This window comes from Thamnophis sirtalis, unplaced genomic scaffold (genome assembly GCF_051295495.1).
Source record: "Thamnophis sirtalis isolate CommonGarterSnake01/CBP01778 unplaced genomic scaffold, rThaSir2_p1.2 scaffold_9, whole genome shotgun sequence".
Taxonomy (NCBI): Eukaryota; Metazoa; Chordata; class Lepidosauria; order Squamata; family Natricidae; genus Thamnophis; species Thamnophis sirtalis.
Window position 1 is genome coordinate 10322624 of NW_028261389.1, and position 18184 is coordinate 10340807.

The window sequence follows — 18184 nt, forward strand, 5'->3', positions numbered from 1 at the left end:
GGTTTATTTATATGCCGCCCTTTTCCCTGGGGGGACTCAGGGCGGCTCACAATCCAAAGGAAGGGGGAAAAAACAGACTTTTACATATAAGACAATACATGATTAAAACACAACAAATCTGCTTTTTAGTATGGTTGTAAAGTTTCTTAGCTTTATTCATTGTGTGTGTGTGTGTGTGTGTGTGTGTGTGGCAACTGCAACATTAGTTAATAATAAATAGGTGGGATGTTTGGATTAGTGTTGAACCACCGAAATCAAGGGATTTTGAATCTAAATGAAAATGTACTGAGTCTAATGGTTAGGTTTAAGTAGCTGTTACAATTCGTAACCTGCCTTTCTCTGCGTAACTGAAACTGGCCTGCGTTTCATAACGGGAACAGAGTAGGACCTCCTGCCCCATTCCAGGTGAGGTGGCTTCTTCTTAAGGCTGGTTGGATGGTTGGTCCTTACATACGTGAGAAAATCTTGCTTCCCAGATCAAGTTGCCGACTCCTCATATCAACATGTTTTCAGGGGGGGGTGAATTCCACCTGGAGCTATATCTGTAACTCTAGGCGAAATTGGAGATACCCCCCCCCCAAAAGGGAGGGTGACTTCTTGGTTGCAATTGTGATTCTTCTTGGGAAAGAGTGCCTGTTGGCAACAACGCCCTGTATGGGCAGATTTAAGATGTTCTTTTTTTTATAAAAAATAAATCCTGAGGTTTAACAATGCATAAAGAAGTATATATCCGCTGGCTATGGAAACTGCATACTCCTACTCATAATCTACGGTGGACCTTCTATAACTCCTGTGTGGATTTATCTCGTCTTGTGAAAGTGAGCATTCTGGAAAATGACTGAAACTTGCTAAGTAGGGCATGGTTCATATTTGCCATCCTGGCACAATGGGCTGGGAAGCCATGTTAAAAATGCAATTGGAGATCTCATAGAATTTAGGGATTAACGTAGGTTTGGGGGTGCTCCTTCCTGCCCCGCTGTGGCAAAAGCCCAGGACTCGGGGTTTGACATGTAGTGCTTATTTTGGGACCCAAAAGAAAATAAGACCTGGTCTTATTTTGGGGAAGACCTTATTTTGAGCCGAGGTGGCACAGTGGTTAGGGTGCAGTATTGCAGGCCACTTTAGCTGACTGTGATGTGCAGTTCAGCGGTTCAAATCTCACCGGCTCAAGGTCGACTCAGCCCTCCATCCTTCCGAGCTGGGTGAAATGAGGACCCGGACTGTGGGGGCAAGTTGCTGACTCAATTTGCTAAAAAAAAATGTAAACCGCTTAGAGAGGGCTGAAAGCCCTATGAAGCGGTATATAAGTCTAATAAAAAAACCCCATAAACAAACAAACATAAAAGGGACATTACTTGTCCAACAGTCTGTTGCTTCTTTTTTCATTTTTACAAAAGCAGCAAAGTCCTTCAGACAACCACAGATGTTATCTAGAGACCAGTGGTGGGATTCAAATAATTTACCAACTAGTTCTCTGCCCTAATGACCAGCTGGGTAGGCGGGGCTCAGTTGTCATGTGATTGTGTGGGCGTGGCCAAGTCAATGTCACTCAGGTTGATGGGCATTTCGCCTTAGTTGTTACAGTGGTAATAAGTGTTAACCGAAGAGGCAGTTTCTGTAAGCAGGGCAATAAAGATGAGGCTAGAAACAACACCAGAATGTTTCCTTCCTGCCTTCCTTACAGGATTAGCCCTGTAAAGTGGGGAAAAAACAAAAGATTTCTTCCAACAACCGGTTCTCCGAACTGCTTAGAAAGTTACCAACTAGTTCTCCCGGATAGGTGTGAACTGGCTGAATCCCACCACTGCTAGAGACCCTTGCCCTCCTCAAGATCTTCAGAGCACAGGATTCCTGTGTTGTACAGTTGCTCACTCCTAAAGTCCTCCTGTGGGACTTTATTTTTTTTTGGCAGGTTGAGAAGTTCGAGCCACCGAGAAATCACTGAACCATAGAGATAGAAAGGACCTTAAGAATCACCAAGTTCAACCCTCAAAGCTTCTGAGTGACGGGCACATGAAATCCACAACAGAACTTAACCTTCTGACATTTCCAACCACAGAGCTCAGAAAGACCGTCAAGATAAATCTGAAGGAGTTTCCCAAGAATTAAGGGTAAGGAAATAAGTCGCTCTCAAGGTGAAGAGAATTTTTGAAAAATAGAGGAGGTCATCTTTAGCCCAGCATTAATTCATCTCCAGTGAAAGGGAAACCTCCACCCTTCTTTGTAGTCATCTGCTCCATCTTCACCCACATCTAACCAAAGCGGCTTCCCTCCTGTGTGTTCTGATGGGAGCAGAAACAGAACGAAATGTAACTCCCAAAACCTGGGAGGAGCCCGAAACCTGACTAAAATGTTCTGCCTTTATCTATGGAGGTCAGACGAGGGATCGTCAGTCAAAGATAAAGCACAAAGTATAGGCTGTGTTTAACAACCAAGGTTGGCCCAAACACATTCCACCCCGTTTGCATAGTGTTTGATGTTAGCTCTGTTACAACACTCGTTAATCTGATGTGGTAATTGGCTCAGGGCCCCAAGATGGAAGGTTGGACCTTTTCATATCCACGAGGAATTTAGAGAAGAGATAAACACTGGGATTGTCTGGAGAGAGAGAGAGGGAGGGAGGGAGAGAGAAAGAGAGAGAGAGACTTATAAAATTAATCCTGGATTAGCTAACACAGGGACTTGATGAAAAGGAGGATCTATCTGGGATTGGGGTTACTTTTCACTTTGGGAATCCTATGCTGAGATCTGTTCATGGACAGCTTCCTTTGCTCACTTTTATGAAAAAGTAAGTCCTACTGAACTTTGGCTCTTTGTGGGTTATAAAAAAGGGGGAGCATGAAAATATTTTTAACGATGGCACTATGAAAGTATGGGATTAGGAACAGGGATTCTTGTAGCCCACTCTGCGATTCCCTTTTATGTCAGAACTGAAGTCAGCATTTCAGATAGCTTTTCTTTTCTTGGGGTGATAGTGTGTTGGATTGTACTATCAAGCTGCATTTTGAAGTTTCCTTCAGATTAAATTTGGCTCCATGTGACTTAAGAAACATGTTCATGGAATCCTTTCAGCAGCAGCATAGAAATGGTCTGTCACTGTCTTTTCCAGGATAGATTCCCGCCCCCCCCAAAAAAGCTTCCTGGTGCCGCCTTTATCTCTGTGGTTTCTTAGTGGTCTCTCATTAGGATCGACTCTACTTCAATGTTGGGATTCAGCCGGTTCGTACCACTTCGGGAGAACCGGTTGTTAACTTTCTGAGCAGTTTGGTGAATTGGCTGTTGGAAGAAATCATTAGGGCAGAGAACCGATTATTAAATTATTTGAATCCCACCACTGCTGTACATGGAATTCCGTTGATGATCCCACATTCCTAATGCCTTAAGCCAGGGGTGGGTTCCTACCAATTCAGACTGGTTTGGACGAGTAGGTGGTAACTCAACTGCCCACACCCCAAACTGGTTCTATTGGTGGGGCCGTAGGCACTGCCATCTTGCAATTTTTTTCACTACTGTGCATGCGTGTGTAGTACGCATCAAGCATGCACCCAAAGTATGTCCCTAAATGAACCAGCAGTAAAAGAATCTGGAACCCATCCCTGCCTTAAGCCCTATCCTACTAGGTTTTTGCAGTGTTCAGACTGGGAAAATATACATGTAGGCTGGAAGTTACACACGCAGAAGGCACACATGTGAGCAAAGTGCATACATGGAAGACCGAGCGCATGCACAGAAGGTGCATGTGCATGTGAAATGAGCGTGCACACGTGTGGTGAACAAGTGATAAAAATAGGTGAAACCCACTGCTGGGGTTAGGCCTGTAGGACGGAAATTCCCAATCAGAATAACAGAGAGTCGGAAGGATCCAATGTAGACATTTCGATTATCTTTTGACAGCCAAACAGAAAAGTCTGTGTTCTCAGTTTAGATCAACACCATGGATGGAAAAACACCCTCGCAGCTAACAAAAGAAAATCAATTTGTCCCGGAGAAAACCTTTGGATCACATCCTACGAAGATGACATCTCTCCCTATTTCTAAATTAAAGGTAATAGCTTTCCTCCTCCCGCCCTCCAATTTTCGCTTCAATGATTCTCTGAGCTGCATCCCACAAAGGCTATTCTTCTTTCTATTCTGAAATTAAATAGCTTCCCATTTTCTCTCCAATAAATCCTCAGGTTACATCCAGTGAAGGCTGCACTCCCTTTCTGTTTCAAAGCTAAAAGCAATTGCTCAGCCACTTTCTTTGGAGGGTTGGAAAATATTCGTACAATTCATGCTTAAAAAAGAACAGAGTAGGAAAAAGTCCTAAATCTGTTAGTGCCTTTCCCAACTAACTAACTCGTATGACAAGTTCCAATGGTCAAGCTCTCCTCCTATATTCTTATCATTGAATTTTCTCATTTAACAGCCTTTTTTGCAGCATCCATGCAACACCACTGTGATTTATAACATACTTGGCATTGGCATTTACAAAAAAATAACAGCCATTGTGGACCCTGGATTCACAATGACTGTGATCTTTGCTTTAGGAGCACCGCATTTGCTTTACGGCTGCTATGTTCACTTAATGACTGCCACAAAAAAAGAGTTGTAAGATCAGGCACAGTCCCCTGATGTCCTGCTCAATGGCCATCATGACTGATAATCATAATTATGAGGTCAGTTGTGGTCGTACATCAGGAGTGGGTTCCTGCCAGTTCTAACCTCTTCTATAGAAGAGGTTCCACAAATCTACGGCGCCGTTTAGAACCGGATCCAGCTCCCTCCCCCCGCCCATCCGGACATCATCCAGATGAAGAGTGAGAGGAGGAATTCTGGGAGTTGAAGTCCACAAGTCTTAAAGCTATCGAGTTTGAACACCCCTGGGGTTTTCTTCCTAAAGGGTTGGGGTGCAAGCGTCTTGTAACTTGACAGCTTTAAGACTTGCACACTTCAATGCCAGAATTCCTGAGTCAACATGACTGGAGGAGGAATTCTGGGAGTTGAAGTCCACAAGTCTTAAAACTGTCAAGTTTGAACACCTCTGGGTTTTTTTTTCTAAAGGGTTAGGGGTGCAAGGGTCTTGTAACTTGACAGCTTTAAGACTTGCACACTTCAATGCCAGAATTCCTGAGTCAACATGACTGGAGGAGGAATTCTGGGAGTTGAAGTCCACAAGTCTTAAAGCTGTCAAGTTTGAACACCTCTGGGGTTTTTTTTCTAAAGGGTTAGGGGTGCAAGGGTCTTGTAACTTGACAGCTTTAAGACTTGCACACTTCAATGCCAGAATTCCTGAGTCAACATGACTGGAGGAGGAATTCTGGGAGTTGAAGTCCACAAGTCTTAAAGCTGTCAAGTTTGAACACCCCTGGGTTTTTTTTTTCTAGAGGGTTAGGGGTGCAAGGGTCTTGTAACTTGACAGCTTTAAGACTTGCGTGCTTCAAATGCCAGAGTTTCTGAGCCAACATTTTGGTTGCTAAGCAAGAGCGCCGTTAAGTGAGTTTCACCACATTTTACAAGTTGGCCACTCCCACTCACATGGCCGGCAAGCCACTCCCACAAAGCAGGCCACACCTACAGAAGAGATTCTAAAAAATGTTGAAACCCACCACTGTCGTATGTTGAGGACTATCTATAATATCAGTCCAAGCTTTGTGATCCTTCTAGGGAAAGCTCTTTGTAGTTTCCCACTTGTGGGAGGATTGGGGGATGCCGAGGTGGCGCAGTAGTTAGGGTGCAGTACTGCAGGCCACTTCAGCTGACTATTATCTGCAGTTCAGCGGTTCTAATCTCACCGGCTCAAGGTTGACTCAGCCTTCCTTCCATCCTTCCGAGGTGGGTGAAATGAGGACCCAGACTGTGGGGACAATATGCTGACTCTGTAAACCACTTAGAGAGGGCCCTTAAAGCCCTATGAAGCGGTATGTAAGTCTACTGCTATTGCTATATTGCTATTGCTATTGCTATTGCTATTGCTATTGCTATTGCTATTGCTATTGCTATTGCTATTGCTATGCAAGGCCCTTCTTGGAGGCAGCAGTAGGTTTTTGGAACAGCCTCCTGGTGGAAATTAGGTTGTGTCTACCTAACTACATTTTGCAAACAACGTAAAGCTCTTTTGTGCTCTTTTGCCTTGGAAGAGTGCGTGTTGTTTATTTTATTGTTTTATTTTTCAATGTTTAATTTTTACCACGGGCATTTCACTTACCTGTGGGCCAGCGGTGGGTTTCACATTTTGTGACCACCGGTTCGTGGGCGCACATGTCCCTTCCATGCAGGTGCCCAGCCTTCCACGCATGCGCCCGGCCTCAAAAACATGCCTAAATAGGAAGGCAAAGAGCCCACTCACAATTTCCGCTACCGGTTCAGGCGAAATGGTCCAAACTGGTTCAATACCACCTCTACTGTGGGTCTTTGGAGAGTAAAAATTAACAGTAATTAGTAAAAATGCTCTATAACAGGGGTGTCAAACTTCAGGCCTGGGGGCTGGATCTGGGTGCTTAGATCTGGCCCGCAGGGCCACCTGGAAACAGCAAAGATCTGGCCTGCGGAGCCTCTGCTAGCAAAAACGGAGCTCCGTTGTCTCTGGCAGAGGGTTGCAGGAAGCCGTTACAGCCAAAAACGGGCTGTTTTCACTGGCAGAGCACTCAGGTCCCCACAGGTACCCCCTACATAAGTGAGGTTGAGGGTGCCCCCCACCCTGGATATGTCCACCCTGTCCCCCCCTCCAAACACAACCCTGATGTGGCCCTCAATAAAATTGAGTTTGACGCCCCTACTCTCTATAACGTTAGAATGATGAGATGCCTCTAGCAACTTCTTAGCAACGGCTCCTTTGCCAGCTGACTATTTTATCTCTGTTTCCATCTTAGATATTTCTTGGAGCGCTGGCATTTTCTTTTTTTGCCAAAGCTTTTTCAGGAAGCTACATGAAGAGCATGACGATTCAAATCGAGCGGAGATTCGAAATCTCATCGTCTGTGGTTGGCTTGATTGACGGAAGCTTTGAGATAGGTAGGTTGACTCGTTCTGGGGTGCAGAGGTTACAGCTTCACCATAGAACAGGGGTGTGTCAAACACAAGGACCCTGACGTGGTCGGATCCGACCAGGGGTGGGATTCAGCCAGTTCAGCCCATGGCACGACAAAACCATGCTCGACTAAAGTGCGCCCAATTAAACCGCGTCGCTGATGTCATCAACAGGGCGACAACAGCGAGCGCGGAGAAAGAAGGGTGCTTTAAATAGCGCTTTGAAAGCAAGCCGATTCAACTTAAGGTAAGGGTTAGGTTTAGGGTTAGCTTTAGGGTTAGGTTTAGGGCTAGGTTAAGGGTTAGGGTTAGGTTTAGGGTTAGGTTAAGGGTTAGGGTTAGGTTTAGGTTTAGGTTTAGGTTAAGGGTTAGGGTTAGGGTTAGGTTTAGGGTTAGGTTAAGGGTTAGGGTTAGGTTTAGGGTTAGGTTAAGGGTTAGGGTTAGGTTTAGGGTTAGGTTAAGGGTTAGGGTTAGGTTTAGGGTTAGGTTAAGGGTTAGGGTTAGGTTTAGGGTTAGATTAAGGGTTAGGTTTAGGGTTAGATTTATGATTAGGTTTAGGGGGGTTAGGTTTAGGTTTAGGGGTTAATTTTAGGTTTAGCATTTACAGCGTGCTTCTGTCTCTGCGCTATTGTCGCCCTGTGATGACGTCAGCTATGCGGTTTCGTCGAGCGCGCTTTAGTCGAACACGGTTTTGTGGTGGAACCGTTCAGCCGGGTTCAGGAGAACTGGTAGCTCCGATGATCAGCTGGGCCCACACACCTGCCCCTGTGCTTTACTTACCTATATCCTCTCAGGTGATTCATGCAGCAGAGTGGATTGCCCTGCCTCAGCTGTGTTAATCCCCAGAAGTAAAACTGCACACGTGTCAGATGCGGGTGCATGCAAAGCATGCAATCACCGAACCAGTCATTAAACTAGCAGGATCCCACCACTGGATCTGGCCCGCGGGACCATCCTGGAAAATGTAAGGGGCCAGCCTGTGTTGCTTCGGGCCTGTCTACCCAATGCGAAGAGGAAACATGCCAGCAGTTTGGGGACTGGCATAAAGCTGGCCATACCCACGCAGTCAACCACGCTCACCCACTCAATCATGCCTACCCAGTCATCCACACCTGCCCGTCCCCCCGAGGTCAACCATAGCCCTGATACGGCTCTCAATGACATTGAGTTTGACACCCCTGTCGTAGTCGTGCCTCCTTTTCCCCGAATTGGCTGTTCATGTCTCTTCTTCTGATTCAGGAAACTTATTGGTAATGGTTCTGGTGAGTTACCTTGGACCACGAGTTCACCGCCCAAAAGTGATTGCAACAGGTTGTCTGATTATGACTTTGGGATCCTTTCTATCGGTGATACCACACTTCATCATGGGACGGTAAGTGAGCTTTGTTTGACCTGACTTTCTCCCTTGAAAGCTACAGCTGCATCACCTGAGTTACTCTGAGGAGCAGTTGGCGTTTGTTGTTGATGATTCTTTCCCTTTTAGGTGAATTGTGGTGTGACTTGTTGTATGGATCCAGCCTGTTGGATTACTTTCTAATTAAAAGACAGCCTGTGCTTTGCTTTCTTTGTTTCGTAGAATACCTCGCTTTCTTCTTCTGCAAAATTCAATAAACCATAAACTAAACAGGGCAGGATCTGGACAAAATGGTACTAAACCTAATGTACTAAACCACTAATCAAGGACTAACCGGGGTTAGAACCAATCAGGTTTCTAGGTCTTTAATAAATCTTTAATGGACCTATTATATTGTGAATACAGTGATAACATGAGAGGGACCAGGGAACAGATAAAATCAGTACCAAACTTAAATGGTTGATATGAATTTACCCATACTTTAAAAAAAAAATGATTTTCTATTTCTTAGTGCTTAATAAACCTTCTGTTGTCTGGGTATTTAATTTGCTTAACAATACAAATTTACATTCTTAATCTCCACCCTTTCCCCCCCAACCATTGGTAAAATAGATTCCATGTTTGATAATATTCTACATCTTCTTTCTGTCTAATTTTCAATGTCAATTTATCCATTTCTGAACAATCTAGTACCTTCCTATCACTTCATCTCACGGTATATCTTCATTTTTCCACTATTGTGCGAATATAATCCTCACTGCTGTTAAGACATGTAATAACAAGTACCGTACATACTTTTCTCATCAATTTTCTCTGATATTATATATAATAAAAAGAATTCAGCTTTAAAATCTACATGTTTCCCTATCATCTTTTCTAGCCACCTGTGTATCCATTTTTTTTTGTTCTTTCGGGCAAGCCCACCACATATGACAAAATGTGCCCATTTCCTGGCCACATTTCCAACATATGAATTTATCCATACTGAGGCTTCCTTAGAAGATGAATGGATATGGCACATCTCATAGCTTCTATTGTTCTTCAGTGGTCTAGTGGTTAAGGCACTAGGCTAGAAAGTGGGAGACCATGTGTTCAAATCCCCCCTTCACCAAGAAAACCAGCTGGATGACTTTGAGCAAGTCCCTCCCTCCCTCTCTCTCAGCCCAATCCACCTCACAGGGTTGTTGTTGTGGGGAAAAGTAGAAAGAGAAAGGTATGTTGGATACGCTCACACACCGCCTTGAGTTATTTGTAAAAATAATAAATGCAGGATATAAATAAATAAGTAAATAAATAAAAATGCTTATTCACTCCTTTCAGATAAGCTATGTTCTGCACAGCATAGAAAAGGATTAAGAAACCATAAGAAAGCATAGTAAATCAAGGATAGGAACTATGAGCTTTTAAGTTCATTAAGTAATATTCAAGTTACACCAACATCATTCACTACTCAGTATTTCTCCTTGTCTTTCTATCCTTGGAAAACATCATTTCTTTCCCTAGCTATACAGGCATACACCACTTCATGGAGTACCTATGATTCTTTAAACTTCTCACCTCTGCCTTTCTGATGACCTCATCAACATCCCTAGGCATGAAGTTCTTGTTCTGCTCCTTTCCTTAAACCATTCACTCTTCTTTCATATCTTTGTTTATTTCTGTCTCATATGAGAAGTTCCCAGGAGCCCATGTGGAAGAAAATAAAAACTGATTTGAGGTGGTCTCAACTCAAACTTGAGGCCAGTGGCCTACACCATGGCCACCTTTGGATGGATGGATGGATGGATGATTGGATGGATGGATAATTGGATGATTGGATGGATAGATGATTGGATAGATGGATGGATGGATGATTGGGATGGATGATTGGATAGATGGATGATTGGATGGATGGATGGATGGATGGATGATTGGATGGATAGATGATTGGATAAATGGATGGATGATTGGATGGATGGATAGATGATTGGATAGATGGATGGATGATTGGGATGGATGATTGGATAGATGGATGATTGGATGGATGGATGATTGGATGGATAGATGATTGGATAGATGGATGGATGATTGGATGGATAGATGATTGGATAGATGTATGTATGGATGATTGGGATGGATGATTAGATAGATGGATGATTGGATGGGTAGATGATTGGATATATGGATGGATGGATGATTGGGATGGATGATTAGATAGATGGATGCTTAAGTGGGTGATGGATGGATGGATAGATTGCTTCATTTTATGTAATCCACTGGATCATAAAGAATGGTGCCCATGAAAGGGAGGTCAGCATCAGCAAGATAGTGGGTGGTGTGCTGTAGTGCAAGCCCAGCTTCCTTTGAAGATACGTACACTGTCAGTCTATATGCAAATGGGTCGGAGGATTCTCTTGTGATGCCCAGTCTGCCATTTTGACAATTTTAACTCCCCTCCCCCAATCTCCATGGATGCTGCTGATCATGAAAAGCAAATGAACTGGGTTTCTACAAGAGTGCGACACATGCATTCATAGACCCATATCTACCGTAAGTTTGAAAGTGACCTAGCAACCATTAGATCTTTCAGTGTATGTCCAACTGTTGCGTGAATATAAGTAGACAGTGTGCTAAGAGGCCAGAATGTTGGATCAGGAGCAGAGTATCTATTTTAAACCTTCTTTCACATACACACCCAAACCACAGAATTTAATTCATTTGATATTGTTCCTCCTTACAAGGTTCTTGAGAAAATAACATAGGAGGAAGTTCCACATAGCACGTAGAGCAAAACCTAGGGGAACATCAAAAACAAAATACTTTTTCTATCACAGATCTGTTTGGACATGTTCCATGAGCACAATAATTATGCTTGGTTTTCCTGGGTTTTGTACATGCAGTCAGCCCAAACCACATATCCACCCAACCATCAACCAGATGCATAGATCGTCTTTCTCAAATAACAATGGAAGGAAAAGTTTAACATTCTATTGTGGCCTGCCAGCGGCCAGCAGAACTGGCAGCAGATTCAGATAGTGAGGAGGTTGGGGAGGAACAGGGTCCAGTCCTGGAATCTGGGGAAGGCTCTGATGAGGGCTCTGTGTCGGAGGCAGAGAGGGGGCCAGAGCCGTATGCCAGTTATCAGCTGCCTTCAGAGTCAAACATCAATGAGGCAGATGAACAGCTGGAGCCTGTTCCCAGTGTGCGCATGCGCAGAGTTGCCAGACGAAGGGAACAGCTAAAGAACAGGGGTCGACTTGGGAGTAAGGCCACAGGTGGACGGTGAATGGCTCCTCCCAGAGGAAATAAAAGAGGAGCAAAAAGGGGAGTGGAGTTTGCAGGAGACAATTAGTTTGTTTAATTGGTTCGTGACTTTCCAAGACTCCTTGCTAAGTTCTGCAGAGATCACCCTGTCAGCTCTCCAAGCCAGATAAGGTCTGTGACTGTAAATCCTCCCTCGAAAGACTTTGCTGGATGTGAATGAGCAGAATTCACAGTAACTTAATAAAAAGGGGTTTTTTGTCAGGACAAGGAAGAGTTGCTTGGTGGTTTGTGGAAGCTGAGGTCAGAACCCTTTCCAATCCCATAATCCCGGCTTTTGTTTTGCAGTTACAATTACAAAACTATTGCGGTTTCCTCGACCAATTCATCTACAAGTGTTTCAGCTTGTTCATCAGTTTCTCCCCATCATTACACGCTTGCCGAAACATCCCACAACGCAACTATGGCTGGTAAGTAAAAAAAATTCCAGTGGCCATGGACCTTTATAGGGGAAGGCGGAGCCTTGTTTTTATCTAGGAGGGGCGGGGATTGATGCCCCCTTTATGACCAGTGGACTTCAATTCCCAGAATGCCTGAAAATGGCTGGCTCAGGAATTCTGGGAGTTGAAGTCCACAAGTCATAAAGGGGCCATCAATCCCCACCTCTGAAAAGAGTAAGCACTCAGGTGTTAAGTATCCACACGGAAGTCTGGAAAAATTACCTCATTCTTTAGATTCGTCATACTGAAAATCTACTCTTTAGAAGGTTCACCTATTGTCCTTGTTTACCTAGCAATCCACAATATGATTTTCCAGTTTGATTGGAATTTTTTTTGCCCTTACAAATCAAAGTAAACTTCCTTGTTTAGAGTGGGCTCATGAAAAACTCAAGACGTCAAATAAACACTCCTAGGTTTAAGGACGTATTCTGGGAAAGCCTTGGAAGCCATATTGGACTTGATAGGTTTCTTGAAATGAAACAAGCAGATGAGGTTAATTATTTGTCCCTTGATTGATTGATTTGATTTAATTAATTTATAGGCCGCCCAATCCCGAAGGAGAGAAATTAGTGCCAGTCTTCTAGGCTAAAATAGATGAAGCTAAAACATGAAGAACGGTTGCAGGAACTGGGTATGTCTACTTTAATGAAAAGAAGGAACAGGGGAGACACGATAGCAGTCTTCCAATATCTCAGGGGTTGCCACAAAGAAGAGGGAGTCAAGCTATTCTCCAAAGCACCTGAGAGCAGAACAATTACAGAGAAGAGCAACAAAGATGATTAGGGGACTGGAGGCTAAAACCTATGAGGAACGGTTGCAGGAACTGGGTATGTCCAGTTTAATGAAAAGAAGGACTACGGGAGACATGATAGCAGTCTTCCAATATCTCAGGGGCTGCCACAAAGAAGAGGGGGTCAAACTATTCTCCAAAGCACCTGAGAGCAGAACAATTACAGAGAAGAGCAACAAAGATGATTAGGGGACTGGAGGCTAAAACCTATGAGGAACGGTTGCAGGAACTGGGTATGTCCAGTTTAATGAAAAGAAGGACTACGGGAGACATGATAGCAGTCTTCCAATCTCTCAGGGGTTGCCACAAAGAAGAGGGAGTCAAACTATTCTCCAAAGCACCTGAGAGCAGAACAAGAATCAATGGGTGGAAACTAATCAAGGGGAGAACTAACTGAGAAATAAGGAAACATTTCCTGACGGAACAATTAATCAATGGAATCACTTGTCTCCAGAGGTTGTGGGTGCTCCAACACTGGAGGTTTTGAAGAAGAGATTGAACAACTATTTGTCTGAAATGGCACAAGGTTTCCTGCTTGAGCAGGGGGTTGGACTAGAAGACCTCCAACGTCCCTTCCAATTTTCTTATAGTGTTATTCTCCCTCAAATTTACTTGTGGCCATTATTGGGTGGGGGGAGAGGAGATGACACTTACTGAGGACTTTTGAGGAAGTGTCTTTCCTGCCATCCATCAAAACTATCTCAGGTCTAAGAGCTCGCTTTTACAATTGTTATTACATTTCCTTGAACAATTCACCCACCTCACAAGAGCTAGAAGCTTATCTTAGAGTAGACATTGGCTTGCAAGGCTTGGAATTGGTGAAGCTGAACGCCTACTACAGGTAGTCCTTGACTTAAAACCATTCATTTAGTGACTGTTGAAAGTTGCAACAGCACTGAAAAAAAGTGGATTACCACCTATTCTCACACTTATGACCATCGTGGCATCCTCACAGTCAAAATTCATGCGCTCGGCAATCGGCATGTCTTTACAATGGTGGCAGGGTCCCAGGGTCATGTGATTAGCATTTGCAAACTTCACAGCTAGTTTCTAACAGGCAAAGTCAACGGGGGAGGTTGGACGAGCTGTGGTGGCGCAGTGGTTAGAGTGCAGTACTGCAGGCTACTTCTGCTGTCTGCCGGCTGCCTGCAATTTGGCAGTTGGAGTCTCACCAGCCTCAAGGTTGACTCAGCCTTCCATCCTTTCATGGTTGGTCAAATGAGAAGCTAGCTTGTTGGGGACAATATGCTGACTTTATAAACTGCTTAGAGAGGGCTGTAAAAGCACTGTGAAGCAATATATAAGTAAGTGCTATTGCTATTCACTTAACGACCACGTGATTCATTTAGCAACTGCAGTGGTTAACAACTGTGGTTAAGAAAAGGTTGTAAAATCGGACGCCACTCACTTAACAACTGCCTCGCTTAGCAGTAGAAATTCTGGTCCCAATTGTCTTTTGTAAGTTAAGGATTAACTTGTACTTTGGAAAGAAAATTGTAATGCTCAGGTAGTATTGTGATCAGGTTGCGTACCTCACAACTTCTTGGGACCTCTTCTGTTTTCAGGATGTGAAAAAATGGCTAGTTCCTACTTGTGGATCTTCGTACTTGCTGGGAACCTTCTACGTGGAATTGGGGAAGCGCCAATCATGCCTCTGGGAATGTCTTACATTGATGATTTTGCCACAGAAGAAAACTCGGCCTTTTACATAGGTGAGATAAAGACAATCACTCTTTCCCTCCTGAATTTGAGTATTACAACAGAGGTGGGACCAAAGCTGTAGCTATCCCAGACCTCAGACTTCAACTCCCAGACTTCAACTCTGTCCGATGATTGCAATGACTGGGAATTCTATGTTCTGGCTTCACAAAATCACGAAGCAGACTCCTTGTCCTGACAAAAAACCCTTTTTATTAAGCTAATGTGAATTCCTCTCATTCACATCCAACAAAGTCCCAGCAAACAGTCCTTCAAGAGTGAATTTACAACCACAGACCTTATCAGGCTTGGAGAGCTGCCAGGCCGATATCTTCACAACGCTGTACAAAAAAATACTCGGCAAGGAGTCTCTGAGAGTCACGAACAAATCTTCACACTAATTAATTGAACTAATTTCCCCCTGCAAACTCCCCTCTCCTTTTGCTCCTCTTTATTCCCTATGGGAGGGGCCATTCACCATCCACCTGTGCCCTTACTCCCGAGTTGACCCTTGTTCCTTAACTGTTTCCTTCTCCTGGCAGCTCTATGCATGCACACATCGGGAACAGGCTCCAGCTGTTCTTCTGCCCCACTGATCTCCGACTCTAAAGGCAGCTGATAACTGCCAGATGGCCCTGGCCCCATCTCTGCCTCTGACACAGAGTCCTCATCAGAGCCTTCCCCAGACTCCAGGACTGGCCCATGTTCCTCCCCAACCTCCTCACTATCTGAGTCTGCCACCAGCTCCACTGACCACTGGCCAACATCCCAGGAGATGCCATTCCAGCCTAACCTGAAGGCACCTAGGAGCTCAATTCTTGCCTTTAGTAGGTTCAAACTATTTCATTGCAAGGATTCTTAAGTAAGTCCACATTAAAAACCATTCATAGAAATTCAACAGATGGTCAGTAAATTAGTTCTGAAACATTAACCCCATTTTTCTTGCTGGCACAGAAAATGAGAGAAGGAATTATGCCAGCTTTTGGAGAGCAAGAACAGAGGGTATTTTTGGAAGAAAATTAGGAGAAACTATCAGTAATTTAATAGTAGTTGTGTAGTTGCGACCTAATTCTACGTTGTGGTAGGGTTACTGTTGTGGCCCAGCAATTGGAGCTGCCACCAGACTCCGACAGCAAGGGGCCCTATGAGTCGGCTCTGGAGGATGTGGAGGACCCTGGACAGGGTTCCAACTCCGAGCAGGGCACAGAGAGGCTGGTTGGCCACCAGGAGGCACCTGAGCCTTGGACCAGTGGGGAGGAGACAAGGGAGTGTGAGACTGAGGTCGGCAGTGAGTTGTTCCTGGATGCCCGGCACCGAAGAGCTAATAGGCATCAGGAACAGTTGCGCAAGTACAGGAGGTAATTGCACTCAGCTGTGGTCATTAGGCTCCTCTCCAGACTATAAAAGGACTGCTTGTGCACACACCCCTCTTGCAGAAGTCAACGCAGGAACTAATGTCAGAGAACATTATTGTGAGCTTGGCAGGCTGGATTGCTGCCAAGCTTTATCTGTGCTGGATTGCTGCCCAAACCTGTCTGTGCCGGTTTGCTGCCAAGGATCTTTCTGTCTGTTAATTAAATGCCATAATTTATCTTTGGCTGTGTGTGTTGGTTTGGGATGAGAGGGGTCAGAACAGGTTACATTAATAAAACTTTGAAAGTCTGAAAGTGCATATCTTACACCATATCTTTTAAAAGCCTGATACATTCAGGAGGATCCTTTCTGAGTGCCTTTCTCTACCCCTTATACAGTTGTATGTCCCATCCCGCCAATCTTTCCCTATATCCCACGGTCATCCCACATACAATTACCCTCATCCACATTTTTCAAAATGCAGATAATGTCAGGCGTGAAATGCTAAGTCCTCACACAGAAGTTCCAGATCACTGATTTATTGTTAAAGCCTATGCGCTGGAATTTTCTCAAACTAATGTTAAGCATCTGGTCAAAACTAGATAAGTGTCAGTGGTGTCCAAGAGGAGTTGGACTTAGTTCACTCATGGCTATGTAACAATTCTAAACTGATGCCTCTTTTGACTCCTCCCTTGGCTCCGTCAGTCCTTCTCTTACAGATAGAATCATGTATCCTCCTAATCTTACAGGTTACAATACAACTGAACTGGCATTACCTTATCTGTCACAGTGCTTTGGAAGGTCGCTTACTGTTGATTATCCAAGTATTCTTTCTGCTGGTCCCAATCTTGTGGTTTGGGCTTCCTTGGAAACAGATAGTGGAAATCAATTAAGGTCTAATTTTAGTAAGTTATTCTTCAGCATTGAAGAGTAGTATCTGTTCTGGAAGCATACCCTTTGCTTAAAGTGGGTTCTCTTCAGTCACCCTTCAGTTTGCGTTTCTGTCCAGTGTTAATCTCTTTTCAGGGTGTTTCAGCTCTCATGGACTTTGTCAAAATACTGAGAAGTCACTGCAATGTCCCAGGGACCCTGAAAAAAAATTAAGGGAAGGGAGAGGGGAAAGACTATTATTTACTAGGAGATTGTCTTGCTGAATCTCAAAGGAATTTGCCCAGATCTCTCACCTACCAAACAGTTGAAATTCATCTATCTGTGTTGTTGTTAGTTGAAAAGTCGTGTCCGACCCATTGCGACTCCATGGACAATGTTCCTCCAGGCCTTCCTGTCCTCTATCATCCTCTGGAGTCCATTTAAGCTCACGCCTACTGATTCGGTGACTCCATCCAGCCACCTCATTCTCTGTTGTCCCCTTCTTCTTTTGCCCTCAATTGTTCCCAGCATGAGACTCTTCTCCAATGAGTCCTTCCTTCTCATCAGGTGGCCAAAGTATTTGAGTTTCATCTTCAGGATCTGGCTTTCTAATGAGCAGTCAGGGTTGATCTCCTCTAGGACTGACAGGTTGGATCACCTTGCAATGCAAGGGACTCACAGGAGTCTTCTCCAGCACCAGAGTTCAAAGGCTTCAGTTCTTTGGCGCTCAGCCTTTCTTATGGTCCAACCTTCACAGCCATACATTGCAACTGGAAAAACCATAGCTTGACTATACTTTTGCTGGTAGGGTGATGTCTCTGCTTTTTAGTAGGCCATCTAGATTTGCCATAGTTTTCCTCCCCAGGTGGAAAAGTTATTACAGGTAATAACACCTGCCTATTTCTTTTAGCAATAATATGGAAATAATTTGTAATTGCCATTGCTATTGCCACCCCTGGATGGATGGATGGATGGATGGAGGGAGGGAGGGAGGGAGGGAGGGAGGGAAGGAAAGATGATAGATGTTCCAATTCAAGCCTACAGTTTTGGGATTTTCTGGTAGTCTTAATCTAAGTACTAACCAAGTATCATCTTGCTTAGCTTTGTTAACAGTCAAAGTTAGTTTGATGCTGCCACCTGCTGTAGACCCCATTCCTCATCTGTGTTGAAGTCTTGTTCTGAAGGTGTTCCTGCACTTAGGTTAACTCATCTTTTGCAGGAACTGTACGATCTGCAGGGATGTTTGGACCATCTCTTGGCTTTCTGCTTGGAGCGTTCTGTGCCAGTTTGTGGGTTGACATTGGAGCAGTAAACCCAGGTAAGAAGCAGGAGGGGGTACACAGGTAAATCCACCAGTGGCTGGCCAGGTTA

At 44.3% G+C, this 18184-nt stretch overlaps 1 protein-coding gene across 5 annotated transcripts in view; it reads left to right on the forward strand.

Annotated features, from left to right (window-relative positions):
• The first annotated feature begins 286 nt into the window (after nucleotides 1-286).
• LOC148044036 (solute carrier organic anion transporter family member 1C1-like) overlaps nucleotides 287-18184 on the forward strand; it is a 37302-nt gene continuing 19404 nt past the window's right edge. Inside the window, exons 1-7 of one of the 5 annotated variants that reach the window (XM_087722791.1) lie at nucleotides 287-405; nucleotides 3921-4045; nucleotides 6852-6993; nucleotides 8248-8380; nucleotides 11951-12072; nucleotides 14458-14604; nucleotides 18033-18131. In XM_087722791.1, coding sequence (XP_087578917.1) covers nucleotides 3935-4045; nucleotides 6852-6993; nucleotides 8248-8380; nucleotides 11951-12072; nucleotides 14458-14604; nucleotides 18033-18131 — 754 coding nt within the window. In that variant the 5' untranslated portion in view covers nucleotides 287-405; nucleotides 3921-3934. Of the gene's footprint in view, nucleotides 406-1915; nucleotides 2112-2720; nucleotides 2789-3920; nucleotides 4046-6851; nucleotides 6994-8247; nucleotides 8381-11950; nucleotides 12073-14457; nucleotides 14605-18032; nucleotides 18132-18184 lie in introns of those variants that run through there. The other 4 variants (XM_087722789.1, XM_087722793.1, XM_087722790.1 and 1 more) reach the window with 4 other exon arrangements.